This window comes from Dryobates pubescens, chromosome 11 (assembly GCF_014839835.1).
Source record: "Dryobates pubescens isolate bDryPub1 chromosome 11, bDryPub1.pri, whole genome shotgun sequence".
Taxonomy (NCBI): Eukaryota; Metazoa; Chordata; class Aves; order Piciformes; family Picidae; genus Dryobates; species Dryobates pubescens.
The window spans coordinates 37,363,877-37,391,199 of NC_071622.1; the positions used below are offsets into that span (position 1 = coordinate 37,363,877).

General features: G+C 47.2%; 1 protein-coding gene across 1 annotated transcript in view; it reads right to left on the reverse strand.

Moving 5' to 3' along the window:
* Positions 1–2,305: 2,305 nt before the first annotated feature.
* Positions 2,306–27,323, reverse strand: part of ARHGAP29 (Rho GTPase activating protein 29) — a 28,376-nt gene continuing 3,358 nt past the window's right edge. The window contains exons 3-21 of the mRNA XM_054164989.1: positions 23,247–23,307; positions 22,677–22,814; positions 22,352–22,416; positions 21,768–21,878; positions 21,558–21,638; positions 21,091–21,279; positions 20,716–20,853; positions 19,257–19,447; positions 16,135–16,301; positions 15,468–15,596; positions 15,202–15,300; positions 13,121–13,284; positions 11,940–12,128; positions 9,576–9,713; positions 5,949–6,181; positions 4,521–4,818; positions 4,190–4,298; positions 3,698–3,817; positions 2,306–3,188 (exon numbers count right to left, since the gene is read on the reverse strand). Of these exons, the coding sequence (XP_054020964.1) occupies positions 2,326–3,188; positions 3,698–3,817; positions 4,190–4,298; positions 4,521–4,818; positions 5,949–6,181; positions 9,576–9,713; positions 11,940–12,128; positions 13,121–13,284; positions 15,202–15,300; positions 15,468–15,596; positions 16,135–16,301; positions 19,257–19,447; positions 20,716–20,853; positions 21,091–21,279; positions 21,558–21,638; positions 21,768–21,878; positions 22,352–22,416; positions 22,677–22,814; positions 23,247–23,307 (3,483 nt within the window). The 3' untranslated portion in view covers positions 2,306–2,325. The remainder of the gene's footprint in view (positions 3,189–3,697; positions 3,818–4,189; positions 4,299–4,520; positions 4,819–5,948; positions 6,182–9,575; positions 9,714–11,939; positions 12,129–13,120; positions 13,285–15,201; positions 15,301–15,467; positions 15,597–16,134; positions 16,302–19,256; positions 19,448–20,715; positions 20,854–21,090; positions 21,280–21,557; positions 21,639–21,767; positions 21,879–22,351; positions 22,417–22,676; positions 22,815–23,246; positions 23,308–27,323) is intronic.

Consider the following 27,323-nt stretch of genomic DNA (forward strand, 5'->3'; position numbering starts at 1 on the left):
AGAGCTTCTTCCTAGCATCTAATTTAATTCTACCTTCTTTCCACCTGAAGCCATTACCTCTTGCCCTACCACTGCTGGCCCCTTTCAGAAGTCATAAGACCTTTAATGGGGAAGGTCGTGAGTTCAAGCCTGCAGTGGGCCTGCAGTGGGCACTAGTGTCCTCCCTACTCTAGTCATGAGGTCTGTGGTGACAGGTTGGACTCGATGATCTTTGAGGTCTCTTCCAACCTTAGTGATACTGAATAAGAAACTGAATAAGAAGTCCTGCTCCAGCTTTCTTTTAGGCCCTTAAAAAGTCTCTCTCCAGCTTTCTTGTAGGTCCCTTTTAAATACTAGGAGGCTGCTACTGAGTCTCCCCAGACCTCTTTGTGTCCGCTTGAACAACTCTAACTCCTCTCAGGCTGACTTCATAGCAGAGGTGCTCCATTCCTCTGATCATCTTTGTGACCCTCCTCTGTACTCACGTCAACAGGTCCCTGTCTTCCTCATGCTGGGAGCCAAGGAGCTGAGAGGTCAGGTCAGTTCCAGGTGTATGCCAAAACTGAAACATAGCAAGACAATGGATTCCATAGGAGCTCACAAATTCTTTTGCTGCCTTGTGACCCTAATCTATGTAAGCATCATCCTTTCACAGCTGTGCTCTAAGGTTCTGCTGTAATGCCCATAAGGTGTCATCGATGCTGTATCTGCTCATGAACCAGTCTTGTGGAATCCTCCCCCCATTCTCAAAGTGGAATCCTCCCCCCATTCTCAAAGTGGAACAAACTCCCATCTAGGTGGAAGGAGCCTTTATCCCTCCTCTGTATTATGCAGCTCACAATACCAGTTTGGGCAGACAGCAGCATCTGGCATCTTCAGCTTTTCCACAGTAGGAGGCAGCTCCTTAAAGCAACAGCTGCTAGCATCACCTCTGCAAAGGCTGCAAGTCATGCTTCCATGGAAATGTGCCATGGGAGTGGAAGCTCAGCACTGGGAGTTTAGCATCTTCGGTTCTGGAAACTAAAAGTCAGACAACATCCACCGAACGCAGCGTGGGATTTTGCTTGGGGCATTTCAGGAACAAGGGCAAAGGGAATGGGGGTAGGCAAGTCAAGTGTACTTATGTTGTAACAAAAAAAAAGTGATTCTTTGCTTTTCCCTGTCCTCTGAGAAGCCTTTTGGTTCTCTTAGCAGCTGTAAGAACTATGCTCTACAGTATGCAAGGAAGGGCAGGTCGAGCAAGTTGCAGTCTCCAAGAAAACAGTGTGCCACCCTCCCCGGCCCTGGGAGAAGGAGGCAGCAGAACACTGTGCTCCTGCAAAGGTCAAACACCTGTGTTCTAAGTTACAGGAAATCCAGACAGAGAAGCCATGGAGCCACTCCAGTGTTAAGAAGTTGATATATTTTAAAGCAAATATAAACACAGTGTACACATAGAAACCGTTTAATACCAAGTGAAAACCATTCGATGCACCTACGAACGCACATTCTGGGTTATTTTCAGCTCTTTCACTGAAACCTGGACACAATGCTCTTCATTTCAGTCACACAGGGTGAAACTGATCTACAGCAAGCCAGGCACTGCCTGTTCATTCACCCGGAAAGACAGCACCACCTCAACCCACCGCCTCTCCAGAGGGGGATCCAAACAAAACAGGCTGTGCGCATTTGCCCCGCTCGCTAAGCTGCACAAGAAACTAGATGTGGATTGATTGCTGCTTCTAAAGTTCAGTAAGTGCATCCCTCCTGTACAACACAACACAAAGTGACAACACAGGAAAAGTGGCAAATAGAGAAGCGTGGCTGCCTACAATATACACATATGGTACAGAATTACAGGCCTCTCTGGCCAGGACGTTGTCTGTTCGGGAGCAAAGCTTTAATTATACAAGTCAGAAAAGGAAGCAAAGGCTTTTACAGAGCAAAGCACAAGCTTTGGTTTATGCTGAGACAGTGAACATAACAAAACTGGAAGGTTTAATTAAACACCTGCTGTGAAAGATGGCTCCTTCCACTGCCACGTGCAATGGCTGTTTCTCCGCGGATGAGCACTCCATTCCACACAGTGAAACGCAGAGTCTCATTCATCGACCCCGTGAGCTGCATCTAGACTGGGAATGCAGGAAGTCTTCATGGAAAGCTACTGAATTACAAAACACGTGACTATTTCCTTCACAACTCCCCAGCCCTCCCCTCCCCCAGTTTTAAAATGCTGCAAATATAAAAATAACTCAAGTATGGCACAAAGGTGGCATTCCTCAAGAGGAGGCAGAGGATAAAAGGGCCAAAGGGAAACCTCCTCTGGCGGCGCAACAGATGGCACAGAGTCCAAGAGCAACTTGCACCCTATACAAAGTGAGCTTCCCTGTGCTCCAGTTCTTGGATCCTTTTTGGTCTCAGTCTCTGGTAAGTAGGCTTCAGGTCTGCGGGGTGACTCTCCTCTGAGCTAGGTTTTGGTTCGTGTGTGCTTTGCTCAGGGCTCCTCGCCGATTTCACAGTGTTATCCTGGTGAAGCCCAGAGCCGGGGCTGCTTGGGGTACAAGTTTTAGCACAGGAGCCCTCTTCGTTTGGTTTCGTTTTGGAAGAGGGCGGTTTGTAAAACGTCTCTGGGGGTGGCTGCAATGTTCTTGGTGCCCTGAAGGCAGTAGGAGGATTGGCATCAGTACCATTCCCCTCCGCTGCTGCCCCTCCTGACCTGGCAGACAGAGAATATGGCTTACTAGGAAGAACGGCAGCGCTGCAGGCGGAAGACAAAGCAGCCGCAGTCGCGGTCTCCAGCGCCCGGTGCTCCTGGGGCGCGTGAGTCACGCTCGCGGCTGCCCTTGCCGCGGCGTCACCCTGCTTGTGTTGCTTGTCCCAGGTTTTCCGCAGCGTCTGGGCGTCGTAGCAAGGAAGCCTGTAGCAGGCATTGACGGCAGGGAGTGCCCTCACCTCTGAAACTTCTTCAATAGTGGGGCTCCTGCCGAGCTTCTCTGGGCTTACCGCTGCTGCGTTGCGCGAGTTTCTCTCGTTCAACACGGAGGCAGGAGCTACTGGCTGCGCAGGCAGGCTCACAGGGCGAGGGCTGGGCTTCGTCCTCAGGACCCGCAACGGCACCTTGGTAAGCTGGCGGTTAGGCTTCGCAGGCAGCAGGTTGGCTTTGCAGCTCTCTTCACCCAAACGAACAGATGACTCGTTGTCTTTCTCTGCAGCTGGCCTCAGAGCATCCCCTAGAAACACACAAGTAGCAGTGAGCAGATCTTTGCACCAGACACAAAGACACACCAGCAAGACCGCTGTCAGCAGAAGATGACCTCCATTTGCTGATGCCTGGATGGGATTTGAACGGGAGGGCGTTTTAGGTAGCCCTTGTGTGCGCTACGCTACAGAGCTGTTGGCATTTCGACAGCAGTAAAACACACACTGTACAGGTGCCACCAAGGAAGAGGCTAAGGGGAAAAACTGCAGGGAGACACTGCACTACATTTTGGCTGGTGCTCTCTCATCCCTGAATGGTTTCAGTTTTCATGTGTTTCAGAAGGTTGCACCGCTACCGTGCAGGGCGTGACTGAACCGGTGACACCACCTGAAAATCAGCAGAAGGGATGGTGTCAATGTCTCAACTCCTAAGTGAAGCAGCTGAAATCATACCTACATTAAAACACACCACTGTAGGAGCACAGGCAGATGAGCAGAACAAAGCAAACCGTGGAGCATATTTAAAGTTAGGTGAACAAACCTGGCTTTTTTGAAGAAGACACATTGACATCCAGAATGCTGGCAGCTGATGGTTCTGTCAGAGGACTGCTTTTCCCAGGGCCTTCTGGTTTAGTCCCAATGAGCAGCAATGATACACATTCTGGGGAAAGCAATGGTCAGAACATGTTGGATGAGTGGATATTGGTTTGCGGCACCGCAGCAGATTTCAGAGTCTACAGTCACAGCATAGGGGCACAGCATAATTACCTTCTTCTGTCAAAAGGAAGAAACCAAAACACTGTGCTGTTCTCTTATCAAGCACTTTGAGCTCTAATTCTGTAAGCACATGCTTCTTGCAAGCCTTCACAAGGATTTAATGCTGTTCCTCTTACAGCTGAACAGTATTACCCAGCACTGATAAGCAGGTTTTATCACTTGCTTCTGTCTAAAGCAAAGAGCTGCGTGCCCTATCATCTAATGCATGCACCAGTGCTTATACAGCTATCCCCAGACCTAATAAAAGTGCACTAACCAGTCACAGATGTATCTGCTTGTTCTTTTGTATTCCTGCTGGTGTTTGAATCCAAAAACAGGGCAGCTGTTTCTGAAGCTCTGCTTTCACTTGGAGATATAAGAACATCCTGCTAACAGAAGTCAGTGCAAAAAGTAAATGAGAACAAGAGGGAAGGCACTCAGCCACCCCCTCCCCCCCAAAAAAAACCCCAACCAACTCAAAAACCCCAACCAACAGAACCCCAACAACAAACCACAGAAGCTTAATGAGCCTGTGCTCTGGAGTGCTGCACCCTTAGACACAGGAGCTTAGCTGGCGCGCCGCAGCGGTGCAAGGAGAAGCCACTCACTTCTTTGACTGCAACTAAGGACTTCCTCTGCTGACGTGGCTCCCTCTCTTCTGCTGTTACAGCAGCTCTGACCGTTTCCTCAGACTGAATTGTGCTCAGAAGTGGTTTCATTGAAACATCAAATATCTTTTCGTAGTGGGTGATGAGCAGCTCCACGACTCGAGCCTGGTAGGGGTAATCCACAAGCGATGACAAAGAAACCGTAGCATCTGTCTGACGTGGCCTGATGAGAGTTGGGCCAAATATGATGCCAAGGTTGCTGGCTGACATTTTGTTTTCATCACACTGCTCTGCGACCCTGCAAAGAGGGGAACAAGAACCAAACCAAAATCCCACGAGTCAGAGGGGTTTACTACTTCAGAAACACTTTCAGCTATGAAAATACCAGCTCGTAGCTAAAGATGCTGAAAGACGATGGAAACCACGAAGGTGGTAGGCAGGCAGCGTCTGCAGTGCAGACTGCATTTAACAGCAGCTTAGGCTAGGTGCTTGCCACACAAGGATGTTTGTGTCTTGCTTGGTTAATGTTATTTGTGGCTGTTTGGGGTTTCTGGAGTTGCAGAGAAGAATACCTCCCTCATTCCCAGGAGTGATAAAGCATTATTATTATTATTGTGGGTACCTTACCCATTTTTCCTGGTAGTCATCAGCTTGGCACGCAAGCATCATACAACCCAGCACTTGGAGGACAAGCAAGTGAAATGTAACCATCAAATTGTTTTAATAGACACGATACAAGTCTTGATTTTCTGTTAACAGCACCAAATCACTGCCCTGTCTGGGTCATATCCTGATTGACACCACACTTAGGGGCCTAAAGCTGCCACTAGTTACTACTTAGGGGTGACCTTATTGCTTGTCTACAACTGCCTAAAGGGGGGTTGTAGACAGGCAGAGGTTGGTCTCTTCTCCCAGGCAACCAGTACCAGAACAAGAGGACACAGTCTCAAGCTGCACCAGGGGAGGTTTAGGCTGGAGGTTAGGAGGAAGTTTTACACAGAGAGAGTGATTGCCCATTGGAATGGGCTGCCCGAGGAGGTGGTGGAGTCACCATCACTGGAGGTGTTCAGGAGGGGACTTGACAGGGTGCTTAGTTGCATGGTTTAGTTGGTTGGGTGGTGTTGGGTGATAGGTTGGACACGATGATCTTGAAGGTCTCTTCCAACCTGGTCTATTCTATTCTACTTGCTGACCCAAATGCTAGCAAAGAATCAAGAATAATGGAGGTCAGCTCCTTCCCTCCTTTCTTCCCTTGTCGTATTCTTCTGTAACCTAAGAATTCCTTACACTGGAAAAATAAATGGCAACAGAAGGAATGGCTTCTAAGGCACATGCAACTTCTTCCTCTGGTCATCAGAAGAGTACAGGAGTTTCCCAGCATGCAGCTGGTCTATTTCAGATCAGTTTGCATTTAAAGTCTTTCCTCACCTGTGAAGGTGCCCAATAAGGTACTGAAGAGTGTTGTAGTTTGGTAGGGGCAGCTGTTTCAGAAGATCCTTAATCTTAATGATGATCCTGTTCAGCTCGATGCAGAGTGACTGTCTGGTCTTTGATCTGGGGCTAGCTTCGTTAGCATCCAACTCCTCATTAACGTTCTGGCTCTCCTTTGCAAGTCCAATGAACTCATTGTAAAGCCGAAACAAAATCAAAGGCTCCGGAAGCTGGGGAGATAAGAACATTTCAGAAGCATGCTCAAGCCTCAATTGCCACTTCTTTGTTTTCCTCCTTTTCCCTTCAACTCTGTCTAGGCTAGCATCTTTTCTTAGATGATGACCTTGTCGACTCCTTGTTCATTAGTTCCAAAGCACAATTTGCCAAACCTAATCCCGGGTAACAAAACCAGCTTCCCCCACCTGTCTCCTGAGACCTTTTGCTAGCCCTCTCTTGCTTCAAGACTGAGCATTTATCAGTGCAAGCACAGACTGCAGGGAAGGGATTGATACCACAATAACGGAGCAGTTTGTTTACTTTTCCAGTCTCTGAGAGTCTATCACATGTGGCATCCATTTTTTCTTTTCCCAGCCCTATTCCATTCCTTAAGAAGGGATTTTAGGCCATGTAACATTTATTTTTAAGTGTGATTGGAATAACCTCTCGGCATGAAAATGAAAGCCAATGATAACAAACAAATTGCCCAAGAAGACAAAACCCTGAACCCTGACCTGCTTGTTTGCTAGGTAGAAGCAAAGAACAGGGAGACTAAAACTGAAAATGATTAATTTTAGTAATTATTCCCAAATACAGGGTAACTCTGGATTCTCAGTGTCTTAACTGCATGTTCCTAGTGCTGCTCCTACAGCTCAAGCCAGCAGGTTTGCCGCAAAAGCCACCAGAGCAGCTACAAAGGAAGCAGCAAGGCCAGAAGCAAACACGCTATTTGATGTCGACCCTTTTAAATTGTGAAGCCTATGCAAAAAGGCAGCCCAGTGCCTCCAACAGCTCCCCCCCCCCGTGATGGAGGTCATCTGCTACCTTTTAACTGCAGTCAGTAGGCAGAGGACATCTTTGCAATTTTTCCCAAGCTCTTAATGGTGACGATGCCAGGATCGGAATGTTCACCTCTGACAGCCAGCGTCAGGAACAGGACAGGACCACGCACTGAAGGTGCATGAACTCTGAATTCCTTTCATGGTTAGCAGGTTTGCAGAGTGACTCAGTAACTTCACTGCACAACATCCCAGCCTAACGTTTTCAGGCACATACTGAAATCCTTTTGGAAAGCTCAGCTGTGAAGCTTTAAAGCTCCACGTCGAAAGAAAAAGATGGCCCATGCCTCCCCAGTCCCTTCAGAACAGCTTCTATAGACAGCCACTGAACATGAGCCAGCAGTGTGCCCACGTGGCCAAGAAGGCCAATGGCATCCTGGCCTGCATCAAGAATAGCGTGGCCAGCGGGAGCAGGGAGGTCATTCTGCCCCTGTACTCAGCACTGGTTAGGCCACACCTTGAGTCCTGTGTCCAGTTCTGGGCCCCTCAGTTTAAGAAGGACATTGAGACTCTTGCAGGTGTCCATAGAAGGGCAACAAGGCTGGGGAGAGGTGACCATGTCACCAGTTTCCTTTCTGAGGGGGCTCACACCTTCCCTCGTCATCTTCTTGCCATTCATACACCTGCAGAAGTTCTTAGTGTTCCCTTTAACCTCCCTGGCTAGATTCAGTTCAAACTCTGCTTTGGCTTTCCTACCCAGGTCTCTTGCTGCCTGGGCAGCTTCCTTATATCCCCCCAGTTCTAGCTGTCTTTCCCTCCACTGCCTGTAGAGTTTCCTTTTAAGTGATAGTGTCCAGCAGCTCCTTGCTCATCCAGGCAGGCCTCCTAGCATTCTTTCCTGCTTTCCTCTTTGTTGGTATACATAGCTCCTGGACACAGAGGAGGTGGTCCCTGAACACTACCCATCTGTCCTGGGTCCCTCTTGCCTCCAGGGCTTTGTCCCAGGACACTTTGGCTATCAGATCCCTGCAGCGATCAGAGTCTGCACGCCTAAAGTCTGGGGCCGTAAGCTTAGAATACTTCAGCCTGATTGCCCTGAGGAGATTAAATTCAACTGCTTCATGGTCACTGCAGCCAAGGCTGTCTCTGAGCCTCACATTGGTTACCAGCCCTTCCCTGTTGGTGGGAACAAGGTCCAACATAGCACCTTTTCTTGTTGGTTCCTCTACCATTTGGAGGAGGAAGTTGTCTTCTATGCAATCCAGGAGCATCCTGGATTGCTGGTGCCTTGCCCTGTTGTCCCTCCAGCAGATGTCAGGGTGGTTGAAATCACCCATGAGGACCAGGGCCTGTGACCTGGAAGCTGCTTCTATTTGCCTGTGGAGGGCCTCATCTGCTTGGTTCTGCTGCTCAGGTGGCCTGTAGGAGACCCCCACAGTAATATCTCCTTCCCCATGAACCCCAACCTCTCAACCCCATGCACAGGTCAACAAAGCCAAACACAAGGTCCTGTACCTGGGTCAGGGCAATCCCAAGCACAAATACAGCCTGGGGATGGAATGGATAGAGAGCAGACCTGAGGAGGAGGAGTTGGGAGTGTGGGTTGATAAGAAGCCTAGTATGAGGCAGCCATGCAGGCTTTCAGCCCAGAAAACCAACTGGGCTGCATCAAAAGAAACATGGTCTGCAGGCTGAGGAAGGTGATTCTCTCCCTCCACTTCACTCTCATGAGACCACATCTGGAATAATGTGTTCAGCTCTGAAGATCTAAGTGCAAGACATTGAACTCTTTCAGTGGGTCCAGAGGAGGGTCACTAAGATGATCAGAGGGATGGAGCACATCTCAGATGACAGGCTGAGAGAGCTGGGGTTGTTCAGCCTAGAGAAGAGAAGGCTCTGAAGAGACCATATAGCAGCCTGCTGGTGTTTGAAAGGGGCCTACAGGACAGCTGGAGAGGGACTTTTTACAAAGGCATGTATTGACAAGATGAGAGGGGTAAGGAGTTCTTCAAACTGGAAGAAGCTACAATTTGATTGGACACGAGCAAATTCTTCCCCATGAGGTTGAGTGAGGCACTGGAACAAGTTGCCCAGACAGGCTGTGGATACTCCATCCATAGGAACTGCTCAAGACCAGGTTGGATGGGGCCTTGAGCAACTCCACCTAGCAGGTGGTGTCTCTGTCCATGGCAGAGAGGTGGAAACTAGGTGATCTTTAAGGTCCCTTCCAACCTAAACCATTCTACGACAACAAACATAATACCAGGACCACTGCAAGTGTTTCATGGAATACTCATCAGCAGGTATGAACAGCCACATGTTGGCAGCTGTGGGGGATGGCAGGGATGGGGAAATATTTTCAACAAGCAGTCAGCAGCCAAAAAGGTTTTACAAATGAAATCTCCACTACAACTTAAGCTTGTTCTAGTGTCTAGCACTAACATTTAAAGAGGCATCGGGCCCCTGGGAAACACAGCTCATCATACAATGGAAAAGAAGCCTAATTGCTAGGACACAAGGCATTCCTTTTATCTCCTGCTGTAGAAAAGGACTTTTCCTCCCCCTCCTTATGCACTGAAGAAACATACTGCATGACTCTGGCTTTCCATTTGACCCGTTGAGTACATACCTGACGGAGATACAGCTTGAGAACATTGCTGATGTCATGTGCATAGAGTTCAGAGAGCTCAACCAAATCCTTCCCATTTTCAAAAGCTTGGCACAGCTTTTCAACTCTTGATTTGGCTCCATTCACACGATAGATGCCCTGAAATGAAGAGACCAGCACAACCCTGATTTGGAAGATGAGCGTAGAAGAGCTGCTACCAGCTGCACAGCACTGACATCTGCAGAGGCTTTGTTATGACAGAGACAGTTCATACTCAGGACTGACAAACAAACTTGACCATACCTTGAAGAGCTGCTACCAACTGTGCAGCACTGACAGCTGCAGAGGCTTTGTTTTGACAGAGACAGTTCATACTCAGGACTGACAAACAAACTTGACCATACCTTGAAGAGCTGCTACCAACTGTGCAGCACTGACAGCTGCAGAGGCTTTGTTATGACAGAGACAGTTCATACTTAGGACTGACAAACAAACTTGACCATACCTTGAAGAGCTGCTACCAACTGTGCAACACTGACAGCTGCAGAGGTTTTGTTATGACAGAGACAGTTCATACTTAGGACTGACAAACAAACTTGACCATACCTTGAAGAGCTGCTACCAACTGTGCAGCACTGACAGCTGCAGAGGTTTTGACAGAGACAGTTCATACTCAGGACTGACAAACAAACTTGACCATACCTTGAAGAGCTGCTACCAACTGCACAGCACTGACATCTGCAGAGGCTTTGTTTTGACAGAGACAGTTCATACTCAGGACTGACAAACAAACTTGACCATACCTTGAAGAGCTGCTACCAACTGTGCAGCACTGACAGCTGCAGAGGTTTTGACAGAGGCAGTTCATACTCAGGACTGACAAACAAACTTGACCATACCTTGAAGAGCTGCGACCAACTGTGCAGCACTGACATCTGCAGAGGCTTTGTTTTGACAGAGACAGTTCATACTCAGGACTGACAAACAAACTTGACCATACCTTGAAGAGCTGCTACCAACTGTGCAGCACTGACAGCTGCAGAGGTTTTGACAGAGGCAGTTCATACTCAGGACTGACAAACAAACTTGACTGTACCTTGAAGAGCTGCTACCAACTGCACAGCACTGACATCTGCAGAGGCTTTGTTTTGACAGAGGCAGTTCATACTCAGGACTGACAAACAAACTTGACCATACCTTGAAGAGCTGCTACCAACTGTGCAGCACTGACAGCTGCAGAGGCTTTGTTTTGACAGAGACAGTTCATACTCAGGACTGACAAACAAACTTGACCATACCTTGAAGAGCTGCTACCAACTGCACAGCACTGACATCTGCAGAGGCTTTGTTATGACAGAGGCAGTTCATACTCAGGACTGACAAACAAACTTGACCATACCTTGAAGAGCTGCTACCAACTGTGCAGCACTGACAGCTGCAGAGGCTTTGTTTTGACAGAGGCAGTTCATACTCAGGACTGACAAACAAACTTGACCATACCTTGAAGAGCTGCTACCAACTGTGCAGCACTGACAGCTGCAGAGGCTTTGTTTTGACAGAGACAGTTCATACTCAGGACTGACAAACAAACTTGACTGTACCTTGAAGAGCTGCTATCAACTGTGCAGCACTGACAGCTGCAGAGGCTTTGTTTTGACAGAGACAGTTCATACTTAGGACTGACAAACAAACTTGACTGTACCTTGAAGAGCTGCTACCATCTGTGCAGCACTGACATCTCCAGAGGCTTTGACAGAGACAGTTCATACTCAGGACTGACAAACAAACTTGACCATACCTTGAAGAGCTGCTACCATCTGTGCAGCACTGACATCTCCAGAGGCTTTGACAGAGACAGTTCATACTCAGGACTGACAAACAAACTTGACCATACCTTGAAGAGCTGCTACCAACTGCACAGCACTGACATCTGCAGAGGCTTTGTTTTGACAGAGACAGTTCATACTCAGGACTGACAAACAAACTTGACTGTACCTTGAAGAGCTGCTACCATCTGTGCAGCACTGACATCTCCAGAGGCTTTGACAGAGACAGTTCATACTCAGGACTGACAAACAAACTTGACCATACCTTGAAGAGCTGCAACCAACTGTGCAGCACTGACAGCTGCAGAGGTTTTGACAGAGACAGTTCATACTCAGGACTGACAAACAAACTTGACTGTACCTTGAAGAGCTGCTACCAACTGTGCAGCACTGACAGCTGCAGAGGCTTTGTTTTGACAGAGACAGTTCATACTCAGGACTGACAAACTTGACCATACCTTGAAGAGCTGCTACCAACTGTGCAGCACTGACATCTGCAGAGGCTTTGTTTTGACAGAGGCAGTTCATACTCAGGACTGACAAACAAACTTGACTGTACCTTGACATTCAGCGCTCTGCTTTCGATCTCTGATGTACACTTTTTGATGATGAAAGGAATGCCATCGGGAATATTTTTAGCAGCTTGGGCAAATTCCACTCCAAACAAGTGAAGCCTTCCATGAAGTTTTTTGTGCCCACATTGAATAGCTAAAGTCTCCAGACATTTTTTATGGCAGGCAAGTGAACACTACAGGGGAAGGGAAAAAACCAAAAACACACAACAGCATGTTTTGATACAACCTGACAGTGCAAGTACTGCTTGGTCACAACAACCCCATGCAGCACTACAGGCTGGGGTCAGAGTGGCTGGAGAGCAGCCAGACAGAAAGGGACCTGGGGGTACTGATAGACAGCTGGCTGAACATGAGCCAGCAGTGTGCCCATGTGGCCAGGAAGGACAATGGCATCCTGGCCTGCATTAGGAATAGTGTGGCCAGCAGGAGGAGGGAAGTCATTGTGCCCCTGGACTCAGCACTGGTTAGGCCACACCTCGAGCCCTGTGTCCAGTTCTGGGCCCCTCAATTTAAGAAGGACATTGAGACTCTTGCAGGTGTCCAGAGAAGGGCAACAAGGCTGGGGAGAGGCCTTGAGCACAGCCCTGTGAGGAGAGGCTGAGGGAGCTGCGGGTGTTTAGCCTGAAGAGGAGAAGGCTCAGAGGAGATCTTACTGCTGTCTACAACTACCTGAAGGGTGGTTGTAGCCAGGAGGGGGGATGGTCTCTTCTCCCAGGCAAGCAGCACCAGAACAAGAGGACACAGTCTCAAGCTGTGCCAGGGGAAGGTTAGGCTGGAGGTGAGGAGAAAGTTCTTCACTGAGAGAGTTGTTAGCCATTGGAATGTGCTGCCCAGGGAGGTGGTGGAGTCCCCATCCCTGAAGGTGTTCAAGAGGGGATTGGATGTGGCACTTGGTGCCATGGTAGTCATGAGGTGCTGGTTGACAGGTTGGACTTGATGACCTTTGGGGTCTTTTCCAACCTTATTGACTCTATGATTCTATGCTGTTTGTCCCCCCCCCCCCCCCCCGAGTAAGCGCAAAGATTTGTCCATCGCACTTTTGCTCTGAGTTTACAACTCCACAAGCCACAAAGTCTGTATTTTCATACAGAAGAACTGCCCAGGTTTCCAAACTCCTGGCTTTACAGAATCCCAGGCAGTCATTTAAACTGTTTTTTCCACTTACCTCCTCACACTCAGCTCCATGGAACACCACTAAGCTGTCACATTCTCTGCATTTGGATGGAGCCCTCAGCTTCCGTAGCTTGTGTGTTTGTGCTGCTTTGGACATATTAGCATTTCTAAAAGGTCCTGGAGAATTTGCAGTTTCAGATGTCAGATCATTTAAACCTGAAGAGAATTTCTGTTACAGTCATTCTTGTATCTACATTCTGATTTGTTTAGCAGCATGCTGCAGAACCCAGAATTCTGTAGGCAGCAGCAACTATCAAAGCAATCAAAAGCATTCCGGTCACACCGGGGCAAAACAACGCAACGCTTTACATTAACAGACCCGACAAGCCGTCAAGTAATCTCACATACAAGTGGGACAAACCCACCACTTTGGCATTTTTCAGCATTTCTGTCCTGTCCTGCATTAATAAGCACATGAAAATATGAGGGCATCTGATTCCAGCCGCCCTGCAGGCAGGCAGCTACGCACAAAAGCTTCTTTCTACGCCTGTCAAAATCCTGCGCTGGAGGACGGAAGATGACATTATGGTTCAGCCTGCAGTGTTTCTGAAACACTTGGCAGCAGGGAAGAATTCACATGCACTCACAGCAGAACCCATAGGAGAATAAAGAATCACTGATTCTGTCTCCTAAGAAAACACTAAAGTATTTTCCAGAGTATTCCAAGACAGAATAGCAGCTGCTGCTTGTTGTGGCCACTTTTTCCCCCAAGCAACTTACTGCCCAGGCAGCTAAGAGGGCCAATGGCATCCTGGCCTGCATCAGGAACAGTGTGGCCAGCAGGAGCAGGGAGGTCATTCTGCCCCTGGACACTGCACTGGTTAGGCCACACCTTGAGTCCTGTGTCCAGTTCTGGGCCCCTCAGTTTAGGAAGGAGGTTGACTTGCTGAAACGTGTCCAGAGAAGGGCAACAAAGTTGGGGAGGGGTTTGGAACACAGCCCTGTGAGGAGAGGCTGAGGGAGCTGGGGTTGTTTAGCCTGGAGAGGAGGAGTTCTACACAGAGGGAGTGATTGCCCATTGGAATGGGCTGCCTGGGGAGGTGGTGAAGTCACCATCAGTGGAGGTGTTCAGGAGGAGACTTGATGGGGTGCTTGGTGCCATGGGTTAGTTGTGTAGGTGGTGTTGGATTGGTTGATGGGTTGGACGCGATGATCTTGAAGGTCTCTTCAAACCTGGTCTGGTCTATTCTATTCTATTCTGTTCTATATATTAAAATGCTATCCTTTGTTTTACAGGTAAACCTGAAGTTAGCACATATAGTTAACTGCCCAGAAAGCTTCTTAAGAGCTCAAGTATTGATTGAACAACAGCACTCCGAGTGAAAGTTTGCATTAAGACGTTGCTGTGATTTAAATATGGGTCTGCAGCAGGGTTAAGTACAAGCTGGTTTCTAGAAGGCAAAGCACACATTTAGGCAGTAAGGACTACCTGCAGAATTTCCTAGATGCCTTAGTGAGCAAATGCTACAGGTATTTCAGAACTAGTTTGTTAAGCTCTGCAGACACTCTATGGAGCTATGCCTGACAACCCAGCTACTCGGGTTTCAGTACCTGTGGCAACACTGGCTTCACACAGCCCAGATTTGAGAATGAGAAATGGGGTGCTCACATCTGAGACAGACATGACCAAACTTGCTTATCCAAGCTGAGAACAGTAAAATCTCAGTCATAACCCTAAACATTGGGATCCACTGTTTTTCTTCCCATTTGCCAGTTACCAAGTCTCTGTAACTATGCATTTCACTTCAAAGTTTAGAAGTGATCTTGCTCCTCAGTGCCATGGGGCTAATTTTAAACGTAAATGCCTGAAGGGAAAGGGTAATGGGATCCTTTGCTTAACTCAGGAGGGTGAAGATGACAGAAAATGTTCAAAGGCTGTGCAAGAACAATTCTGCCCAGCTTCATCAAAACAACCTGAACATCTCTCAGCCTCAAGTGGATGCACACCACAGCAACAAACAATACTGCTGACAAGCACAGGCTCCTTGGCGCACTTTTCTATAGCACATTGGAAAGAAAAGCCTCACTCCACAGCAAAGAGTCTTTTGGGGACATCAGGTATGGAAACATTACCACAGTCTGAAGGAGATGGTGGCTCTCTTTCATCAAGATCATCTGCAGATGACATTGTACCAGTGGAAGGTGTTCGGGGAAGTCGCCTTTTAAAATCCCCTAGCGGATGAGAAAGGATTTTCAGGAAGCTGTAAGCATCAGTTCCACCCAACTGGGTGCTCTCATCACAGGCTCTGCCCAGCACTTGCTGAACTAACAATGGTGTCTTCTTAAAGTCACAGTTGAAAGAAGACTTCAAATTAGTGTATCAGTGGGAGCAGCTGTACCTGGGCTAGCAGATGGAGAATCCATGGACCTTGACTCACTGCTTCCTCCTGCGCTTTCAGAGTCGCTGCACATCCCTCCGCTCTGGTTGCCAACCGACCACGATCTGAAGGGTGGTGGCCCTCGTGTTACTTTTGAAAGGAAAAGCCACAAGTTCCAAGGGTCAAGGACAAAATTACATTCTACTTAAAGACTAAGACTGTATTCATAACAGGAGAACACTGCAAAAGTTACACCAACATACAGCATAGTAGGAAAAGAAAAGCAGTCAATCATCACATCACACATGTAAAAGCTTCAAGGTGTAAGAAAATGGCTTTCAGAAGCTGGACAGTCATGCCTCTGAAACACCTGAAACCAGAGCAGCATTTAAAGAAACAGATTTTCAGCTGCTACAGTGAAATGGTTTGGTACACTGAACTTGACAGGGCTTGCTGTTGGAACTGCATCTGCTCCTCTGTGTCACAGAATCGGGGAATGCAAAGAGGCAGCTTTCCATTCCTCCTTGCCATCGAGCGCTTAACTGCTTTTACAGGCTTTGACTGTAAAAGATGTGTTTTAATACCTCCAGTGCTACACTTCTGACAGAGACATCAAGCCTCTTTCTTTCTTTTCCCCCCACTAGTTTTATTCAGCAACCAAACTCCAGGTGAAATACAGAAGCATTACCTTGGATATCTGTGCTGCTGGAGGAACTCTTCTCTCCAATGTTTTGTGAACGATGGTAAATTGGGCTTCCCACATCATCTAACATCTGAGCAGGAAAATCTCCTGAATACTGAGATAAGTTCCCATGGGATGCATGGACACTGTTGGCTGATTGCTTATTAAAAACCCTTCAGAATGAATAAAGTAAATTGAGAATGAACAAGATAGAATTAAATGAAGAGCCATGTTCTTCCCCCCACCCCCCTTCCCCTTATTAATCCCTGGGCACTAAAGATACTTCACGTAGTTGCTGTTCATGAACATACCCAGTTGACATGTCATTATTAAAGCTAAATTATAAACCAATACTAATAATGAAAACAAAGATAGCCCTTTACTTGCAATTAAATATGTGCAATTTCCCAGTGTTTCCCTGCCCCCACCCTCCCTGTAAATCAGCTTTTTGACATCCCTGCAAGGTATCACAAAAAAACATCTGTTTGGAAGAGTCCTCCAAACTCATCCAGTCCAACCCTCAACCCAACACTGCAGGGTCAACACTAAAACATGTCCCTAAGTGCCAGCTCCACAGGCTGCTTAAACGCCTCCAGCACTGCCCTGGGCAGCCCATTCCAATGTCTGAGAACCTGCTGTGGGAAGAAACATTTCCTAGCATCCAGCCTGAACCTCCCCTGCTGCAGCTTGGAACCATTGCCTCTGCTCCTGGCTCTTGCCACCAAGGAGAAGCAGCTGTCCCCTCTTCACTCCAGCCTCCCCAAAGCTGTTGTTATCTAAAGATCAGGATAATTCAAGTGACACCGTATTCTACTCCCATGCTTTCCCTAAAACAATTCCCTGCCCAGCCATCAAGGCCATTCACATAAAGGCAATAAAGTGCTGTGCTTTTTGAAAAGCACAGAAGATGTCAGAGCTGCCAAAGAGCTTACAGCCTCTCTATTGTGAAAACATGCTCTCAAAGACCCAAAACTGTTCATAGTAATTGATGTGGAGTGCTGAAGCACCCTATGGACAAAGTGGCCTGCTAGCCAAGTTCAGCGGTCAGAAGGCTTTTCCTGAAGGTATCCTTTCCAGCTAAGGACACAAGGACTTCAAAATGTTCAAGCTTGCCTTTGTCCAGGCTACTGTGCCTTAAATAAATGCAGACAGAAACAACAGATGTGATTGCTTCAAGCACCTGAACCACCACAGGGCCATGTCAAAGAAAACGAAGGGTGGTGAGGAGTTCAAAAGCAGACTCCTGTAAATCTGGAGCAGTACAGCTGGGAGAGAGCACAACGTCTGACGCTTCACTCCTCAGTTCCTCAGGGAGCCGCACAGTTAAACCCCTCTAAATGAGAACGTGTGAGTAAGGCCTAAAAGTCAGTCTTAAAAGGCAGGAAATTCACAGACAAGAACTCAGAATCTCAGCTTTAGCTTTGGATTTCCTGGCTTTTGTTGGTGGGAGTCTGACTCAAGCCCTGGGTTTTTGTATTGAGTTTCCTTTTGAAAGATGACAAGGAATGACGACAACGCTTTCCTGTAGAACCACGAAACACAGGGACTGGAATGGATACTCTGGGGCTCGAGTGCCAAGATGAACATTTCACAACAAGTTCAAGGTGGAAAAGCATTCAGCACACTGACTCAAGGACCTGCCTTTGACTTTACTTCCACAGTAGCTGGATCTTTCAGAGGGAAACAGTGAAACCTGTCATTTCAACACAGGCTGGGAAAAACAAAGCAAGAAGCCATTATAACAGAGCTGGCCTTGGCTAAGTCTAACTTCTCTGCTCCTTTCTCTTGCCCCTTTTGTACAGGACGGGGAAGGGGAAGGCAGTGGAGGGAGAAGCTGGTAGCTTCCCCTGGTCCCTGGCCAGGGGCATCCTTGTGCTGTTTATTACTTGTGAATATCTGTAAATATTGTACATACTGTATGTTTTGTACATATCCATTGCACTCCATGGTAGAGTGTAGATTTTGCTTGTAAATACAGCTTCATTTGCTTCTAACTGAGTTGGTCTGGCAAAAGTTAATGCTGGGGGGAAACGTCAACCCACCACAGGACCTTCTGCGAGTCATCTCGAGTCCTGTGTCCAGTTCTGGGCCCCTCAGTTTAGGAAGGAGGTTGACTTGCTGGAACGAGTCCAGAGAAGGGCAACAAAGTTGGTGAGGGGTTTGGAACATAAGCCCTATGAGGAGAGGCTGAGGGAGCTGGGGTTGCTTAGCCTGGAGAAGAGGAGACTCAGGGGTGACCTCCTTGCTCTCTACAACTACCTGAAGGGAGGCTGTAGACAGACAGAGGTTGGTCTCTTCTCCCAGGCAGCCAGTACCAGAACAAGAGGACACAGTCTCAGGCTGTGTCAGGGGAGGTTTAGGTTGGATGTTAGGAAGAAGTTCTATACAGAGAGAGTGATTGGCCATTGGAATGGGCTGCCTGGGGAGGTGGTGGAGTCACCATCATTGGAGGTGTTCAGGAGGAGACTTGATGGGGTGCTTGGTGCCATGGGTTAGTTGTTTAGGTGGTGTTGGATTGGTTGATGGGTTGGATGCGATGATCTTGAAGGTCTCTTCCAACCTGGTTTATTCTATTCTATTCTATTACTTACTGTGTCCAGCTCTGGGCCCCTCAGTTTAAGAAGGATATCAAGACACTTGAGGGTGCCCAGAGAAGGGCAACAAGGCTGGGGAGAGGCCTTGAGCACAGCCCTGTGAGGAGAGGCTGAGGGAGCTGGGGTTGTTTAGCCTGGAAAAGAGAAGGCCCAGGGGAGACCTCATTGCTCTCTACAACTACCTGAAAGGTGGCTGTAGCCAGGAAGGGGTTGGTCTTTTCTCCCAGGCACCCAGCACCAGAAAAAGGGGACACAGTCTCAAGCTGTGCCAGGGGAGGTTTAGACTCAAGGTGAGGAGAAAGTTCTTCACCGAGAGAGTCATTCGTCATTGGAATGTGCTGCCCAGGGAGGTGGTGGAGTCACCATCCCTGGAGGTGTCAAAGAGGGGACTGGACGTGGCACTTGGTGCCATGGTCTAGGCATGAGGTCTGGGGACACAGGTTGGACTCGATGATCCTCGAGGTCTCTTCCAACCTTAGTGATACTGTGATTACATTCTAAAACAAGCAAACAAAAGCACAGGTTGGGACTCACCCATCAGCACGGGAAGTGTGGGTGTCAAAAGAGCCTGATTCAATAGCAACACCTTCCTTGGGCAAACTTTTCACAAATTCTGAATACTGCTGGCCAGGGTCATAGAGTTTGGCACTCTCACAGAGGGACTGGCAGTTGACAGGAAGAGAGACAACCTGAGCGTGCTGCAGCTGAAACAGGTTAACTGTTGCCTGGTGGAAGGAAAAACAACAATTACTTGTAGATAATTTACTAGCTGTTTCACTTGTACTTTGCTCAACCCAAATCAGTATCCCCAACAGAAAACTACTTGGAGAACAACACATCAACCAAACAATCAACAGTCCTAGAAAACAGGAGTGACATTTGCAGGGATAGACTCTGGGCAAGATTCCTGAAAGTCAACTGGCAGAACTCCACCTGTAAGGAAGATACTGACAGTCTTCTCCTCTCTGTATTATTGAATCCTCCAGGTAGCAAAGGCAGTTGGGTTGACCAAGCTAATTAGCAATCACGCCACCACAAAGGCATTTATCATGCCTGGGAGGAAATTTTAGTGGCCACTACAGCAATGAAGTAATTGGAGTTAAAACTCACATGAGCTCCACATGATCTTGAGACAAAACTCCTTGTCCCAGTGGAATGTTTTCTTTGTTAAGTTACCCAAAAAATCCTGAAATATTTTTATCACAAGACATGCACAGGGGAAGGGGATGCAGCCTGGCTGCTGCTTCAGCTTTGGGGCTGCAAAGCAGTTTGCAGTTCAGATGATACTTGAACTGGACTAGTTTGTCTAAGCTCTCTACCACTCTTGGTCTTACGGGTTGGCTTTTGGGTTGCATGAGGAGGGGCTATGTGTTTGGAGGATTGTTTAGTTTTCCTTCCCCACCTCCCACCCCAGCATGAAATTGTCTGCCTCAAAGGAAAACACACATCCACGGGCACGATGCACTCAAAGCTTTTTCCAGAAGCTTGTGTAAAGAGAGTTCTGACAACCTTCAGCTCATTCAGGTGCATTAATGCATCAGCTGCAACGGACCCTGCAGGAACAGAGACTGCCACCCAGATCAGCAGGCTCCGTGCCGCAGCACGTTAACGTCCGCTCCGTGCCGGAGCCAAACCTTTGTGCTAATGCGCTACAGAAAGTGACAAGAACGAGAGCTGTGCTCCTCAGTGATAGGACTTGCACCAATATTCTTAGAGAGGCTTTACAAGAATGGTGTAGTCAGGGTGTTCTGCAAGGCAACAGCCCATTGAAAATACCAAACCCCCCTCAAGATGGACAACATCCTCCCCCCTTCATAAGAAAACTCCAAACAGGAGAACACCGCCACAAACATGACAAGTTTTCCTTCTGTTTTCTACTTCTGCCCTTTGAAAACTCTCTGTTTTAAGCAGTTACCACTACAGATGGGACTTGCTCTTAGCCTTAACAACATTTACAGATCTGTGCCAAATGTCTTCACAAAAGCATGCTTACAGCTTTGAGAGTATCATCACACTGGTAAATAAGCTTCCGAAGCTGTGTTAAGACATCGCTTTTAAAGCTTTCCAAGTAATTCCTTTTTTCTTCAACCTCTGCCATGCTTGCTTTATAGTGTTCATTGGCCTCTTCAGCCTAGAGAAAACACAAGTATAAACCATTGACAGACTACAAGCCTTATAAGGTACAGGAAAGAAACCACACAAGATGCTTGTAACTGAAGAGTCTAGTTTAGAAGACAAGCCTGAGAGAGGACAGCACGCTCAAACTCAAGAATTACGAGCAGAACGCTTGCTCAAATGCCCCTGTTGGGAAAGCCTGAGTAAAACCAGGGCAGGTTTAACTTTAAAAGCACAGGTGAAAAACTCTTACTTTCTGAAGAGCTTCCTCTTCTAGCCTTCTTTTTTTTTCCAGCTGCTTGCTGAAATCTTTCACAAAGCTCCCACTTGAGCTAAGATGCTCCTCCTCAGCACGAGCAGTGCAGGATTTTGCCTTTTCATACTCATCTTGACGCTGTGTATATAGCAACTTGGCTTTCCTCAGAGCAGCTTCCAGCTCTTGCTGCAGAATGCCATGAAAGAAAGAAGCAGAAGAACTGACTGTTTTAAGCTTCCAGGCATTTAGTGTGGTGTTTAAAGACCTGTTATGCACAGGTCTGTAGACTTCAGTCCAAAGTACGCAGTCACAGAAAACGTCTTGCAGCTACAATTACATCACGCAATACACAGTGACACACCGCATCCAATAGCTCTACAGATTCTACATGGGGATTTCAGGGACTAACAGTCTAGTTTGAAAGATTTTAGATTGAACCCCTGTAGGTGTGAAAAAATACCAACCATCTTCTTCTGTTCTCGCTGCCAGAGCTCCTTGATATCTTTCCTCTGTCTATCCAACTCGTTTTTCCTTCCGAGAAGGGGCTAGGATGGGAAACAATAACGGAGGCTTTAGAGACTGCAAATTCTTCTCAATAATCTGTGGTGCTACAAAACTCTTAAGAAAAAAAAATAATAATCCTAAACTACCTTGCTCTTTTTCTTTCAGCTTACCTGCACAAACTTGTTAGACTGGAGAGCAGAGGCTGTTTGCTGCCAGAGATGGCTGTTCTCAATATCGTTTTGAAAAGCAGTCACGAATATGGATTGGAATGGCATGTAATCCTGAAGTCACACAGAACAAAACATTCAGATTCTAGGCAAGGTAGAGGGATACTGACACTCTACATGCCTGCAGAATTGAAAGAGATTAAACTCAGTAAGGTGTTTAAAGGTGTGTGGAAGTCAGAGTTCGGTCCGAAGGTGGAAAATTCCTGATTTCTCAGCTGTGTTTCTCTTCACCAGGGGAACCCACTCTGACAGAGGAGCCTGCAAGTTCAAACCAGAAAGCACTACAGAAAAGTGCACTGTGTGAACTAGAAAGCTATTCAACAAATAAACAAAAACCATTTATCTACATTTCCCTAGGAGATGGGAAGACAAAGTGCAGCAGGTCATTTCAGCAGGGATTTACAGCACAAATCAATTCTGTCTCAGCTTGAAAATCCATTCCTCAAGCATGGCCACGGCGTCGTGCGCTGGAAGCCTTGCCCAGAAGCATTTAAGACTTGAGTATAAAGTCCCTAGGGTGTACTAACCTGGTGTCCAACAACAGCTTTAGCAGTTTCAGCCATTTTTGCTAAGTTTTTAGCACACTCCACTTCTGTAAAAAATAAAACTCAGTTACTGTTCACACTGATAATTGTACCACGTGCTCTATGCTCTTCACATTCTGCCTCTGACAGACAGGCTCCAGAGCACCACCTCCACTTTGTTACAGCCCTTTAACCGTAGTTCTGCTCACCGCAACTAACAGCTACTAATTTAGAAGTCACATTATTGACAGTCTGCAGCACAGAGGCTTGACAACAGATTTGATTTCCTTATGACAAAGCTGATTAAATGCCAGAAAGAGCCACTCACCCAAGCTAAGCTTTTTATCTACCCATGCGACCACATCCTTGGTATACTTTGACCATGCTTTAGCATAGGACAGAGCCGTTTCGATTCCACTGTCATTTCTTAGGAGCATGCTATCGACCTCCTCTGCTCGAAGATGTCCTGGAAATAAAGCATGGAAGACAACAAAGTGAGCTGCAGAAGTGACCACACACCGAGAGCAAAGCCAGGATTAGCCAACCGCCTACGCTTAAGCAGCTCTGATCTTGAGCTGGTCTTTAATGCCAGTTGAATCTAAAGAGGGCCGACAGCGTGCTCAGAACAAATTAAAGGGTCACTGTATTTTATCTGGTGCAGTCACATGGTCAGTGTAACTTTCTGAAAGAAAGTGACCCAACAAAGCACCAATCATATGATGATGTGCTTCAGGCCTTGGTTCTTCCCCTATCCTCCAACCTGGTAATACCAATGCTTTTTCCTTTTCCACAGCGACGCTTTAAATGGCAGTAGAGGTGTCAAAGTGACCAAGAACTTACTTATAACCACAAACAAAGATACAGAACAGTGTTCATTAACAGCAAACCAATTGCCTACCTTGAATGTAATCCCTTTCATGCAGTGAACCCCCAGACTCCACAGAGAGATTTTCAAAAGACTGGCATGAGAAAAACAAAGCATTAAGTTAGCAAATGCTGTGACGAAAGAGTTAAACAGGGACCAGATTTGCTGAACAGTTTTTCTTAGAGCCCTACCTGTCTTTTAAAAAGCATTCACACAGACCTTGTGCCACGTAAAACACCCTTCTGCAAGCCATTAGAACCCTGTATTGCTCCCTCCAGGGAATAAAGTTATGATTTCTCCTAAATTACTCACAGGTGAGAGCTGTAGGCACAAGAGCTGTCTAGTAAGAAGAGAAGAGGAGATTCAGGGGTGACCTTATTGCTCTCTACAACTACCTGAAGGGAGGTTGCAGACAGGCAGAGGTTGGTCTCTTCTCCCAGGCAGCCAGCACCAGAACAAGAGGACACAGTCTCAGGCTGCACCAGGGGAGGTTTGGGCTGGATGTTAGGAAGAAGTTCTACACAGAGAGAGTGATTGCCCATTGGAATGGGCTGCCTGGGGAGGTGGTGGAGTCACCATCAGTGGAGGTGTTCAGGAGGAGACTTGATGGGGTGCTTGGTGCCATGGCTTAGTTGATTAGGTGGTGTCGGATTGGTTGATGGGTTGGACGCGATGATCTTGAAGGTCTCTTCCAACCTGGTTTATTCTCTGTATTCTATTCTATGCATTCTATGTAACACTTGCTAAAGAAGCCATGCCCATCAGTATCACCTGAATACATTTAATCCAATGACAAAAAGAATCTACCACTAGATTTGATCCCTACTTCTACCCCATGCTGCATTTTGCCACCCTTCTAATTGTACAAACCAAACTATTTGCAGGACCCTGCTGCAAGCCAGGCTGCTGAATGAATTTAAAGGACTAAGAATTTTGCCTTGTAAAACAAAAAGGCAACACAACCCCACCTAATTGCACATGAACTAACTACTCTTGAAAACTCTGAGGCAGCAAGCAGGGAAAAGACAGACTGAGAAATACTTGCAGAGCAGCCTGCAGCTTTACAAGGGCAGCGTGTTTCCATTTCAGACTCGGGGGCTGGTTTGTTTGCAGACTTAATGCTAAAATGGAGCACAGTAACAATGATGCAAATAGTTCTTGTTTTGTCTGGTTGGTGGGACGTGTGTGTGTGTGCAGGAGGGGTGGTCGTGCTGAGGTTTTTCTCTCGTTGTTTGCTTGTGAAGTTATTTTTTGTTTTGCTTGGGTTTTGCCCCTGTCTTACAGATGTAAATGGACACTGATTATACATCCTCCAAACCTCTCAGTCATCGTTTGCTTCACAGCAAACCCAGCTTGCCCATACACAGAAACGAGCAAGGTATTAATGATCAATTAAATTGAACAGACCCAAGCTGCAATCTGAAGAACATCTTAGTTCCAAAGCTACCCACCAACCAAACAGTAAACATAATAATCTGATTTAGAGCTAGATCAATATTCAGCTGCATTCAGATAACATCCTTACATTTAGTTCTGATTTGGGTGTAAACTATCACTGACTTCAAGATGATTTTCAAGTGGCATACAGAGGTTTTTAGGAAGAGCAAACATGAGGAGAAAAAAAGCCCTCCATACTTCTATTAATTCAGAAGGCACTTATAAGTTCTGGTCCTAAAAATTATTTCCCATTGTCTAAGAACCAAATAATTGGAGTCCTGAGAACTGATTGCTCCTTTCCACTAATTCAGGCATAGTGTCTAGCTAGGGCAGCTGATCAATGCTCATTCATCCACCCCTGCCCCACTGCAAACATGTAATAGTGTATTTTGCAGGCAAACACAGGGACAATCACTTTCACTTATGTCCTACAACTACTTTCACTTATGTCCTACAACTGATTTTCAGAACTTCACCTCTAGAGATTGCCCCCTCCAGCATCCAGTTACTCACCATAGTGAGCCTGGAAACCTTAGTGAGCCTGAATTTGAGACAGGTTTCATTTCTCAGCTTCCACCAGTCTCTTCTGCCTTCTTACCCCAATTACCCAAGAACTCTCATCCTGACAGAGGCAAATCCCTGAGCACATTTTGAGTATTTCATCTTTCTCATTCATTATGCTCTCAGATGCCCACAGCACTGAATAGTATTCAAAGGGTTTGAGTAATGAAAGGCAAGCCACATCTGTCTCGGCTTTTCCAAGGTATTCTGAAGCTGTTCTGGTTTTAATTAAGAAATAGCTTTGCTTCCACCTTGTGCTTCTGGTTTTGCTGCAAAGACTGAAATAAGAGCCATTACATTTGCTAAGAGGGAGTAGACACATCAGTAGACATCATTTAACTTAAGCTTCCAAGTGGCATGTCTGAACTGAAGAACGTAGACTCCCCTGCAGCCAAGAGAAGCATGATCAGCTCTCCACCCTATCACCTTAAAGCAATCCTTAACATCTTAGTTAGGCAGGTCCCTAATTTAACAACCAATTAAAATGTATTTCCTTGATTAACTCTCAAAGCATTTACATGTTAAACTCTACCACAATGTTATGCTCTAATCTTTTTCAGATCCAGCTAGCTGCTATGTTCAACCACTGAACCTACACATCTAATGGAAATGAAAAGCCAATACAGCTACTTAAATATTTTGTATTACTTAGACTCCACCTAGCACCTGCTGGCCTGGTTGGCCTCCAAACTGCTCTCTGCAAATTGAAGTGAAATGCTTCATGTTAGATGTGTATTTACTTGCCTGAAAGAAAATGCAGTGATATTTCACAGTATCACTAAGGTTGGAAGAGACCTCAAAGATCATCGAGTCCAACCTGTCACCACAGACCTCATGACTAGACCATGGCACCAAGTGCCACATCCAGTCCCCTCTTGAACACCTCCAGGGACGGTGACTCCACCACCTCCCTGGGCAGCACATTCCAATGACGAACGACTCGCTCGGTGAAGAACTTTCTCCTCACCTCCAGCCTAAACTTCCCCTGGCACAGATTGAGACTGTGTCCTCTTGTTCTGGTGCTGGGTGCCTGGGAGAAGAGACCAACCCCTTCCTGGCTACAGCCACCTTTCAGGTAGTTGTAGAGGGCAATGAGGTCTCCCCTGAGCCTCCTCTTCTCCAGGCTAAGCAACCCCAGCTCCCTCAGCCTCTCCTCACAGGGCTGTGCTCAAGGCCTCTCCCCAGCCTTGTTGCCCTTCTCTGGACACCTTCAAGTGTCTCAATGTCCTTCTTAAACTGAGGGGCCCAGAACTGGACACAGTACTCAAGGTGTGGCCTAACCAATGCACAGTACAAGGGCACAATGACCTCCCTGCTCCTGCTGGCCACACTATTCCTAATGCAGGCCAGGATGCCATTGGCCTTCTTGGCCACCTGGGCACACTGCTGGCTCATGTTTAGGTGGCTGTCAATCAGCACCCCCAGGTCCCTCTCTGTTTGGCAGCTCTCAGCCACTCTGACCCCAGCCTGTAGCTCTGCATGGTGGTGTTGTGGCCAAAGTGCAGCCTCTGGCACTTGGACTTGTTAAATGCCATCCCATTGGACTCTGCCCATCTGTCAAGTCAGTCAAGGTCCCTCTGCAGAGCCCTTCCACCCTCTAACTGACTAACATCTGTTCCTAACTTGGTGTCATCTGCAAATTTGCTGATGACTGACTCAACCCCCTCATCCAGATCATCAAAGAAGGTATTAAAGAGGATGGGGCCCAGCACTGATCCCTGGGGCACACCACTGGTGACCGGCCGCCAGCTGGCTGTGGCACCATTCACCACCACTCTCTGGGCTCAGCCCTCCAGCCAGTTCCTAACCCAGCACAGTGTTGCAGTCCAAGCCACAAGCTGACAGCTTAGACAGCAGTTTGCTGTTCAAGAGAGAACTTGAATCAGTTTATCCTTAATACTCCAAAATTTATAGTTCCCCCCTGCCCATGAGGAATGAAGTCCAAAAATGATCTTTTGAATATAAGCTGAAGCATATAGGACAGACTGGTGCTGAATTGTACTTTCCCCTTGGTCTTCCCCTACCCCCATGTTCAGAGAAAGGATTGTTTTAGCTGAGTGCCCATACACTTCATGATACAACATATGGGACCACCTTGCTCCACAGGAACAC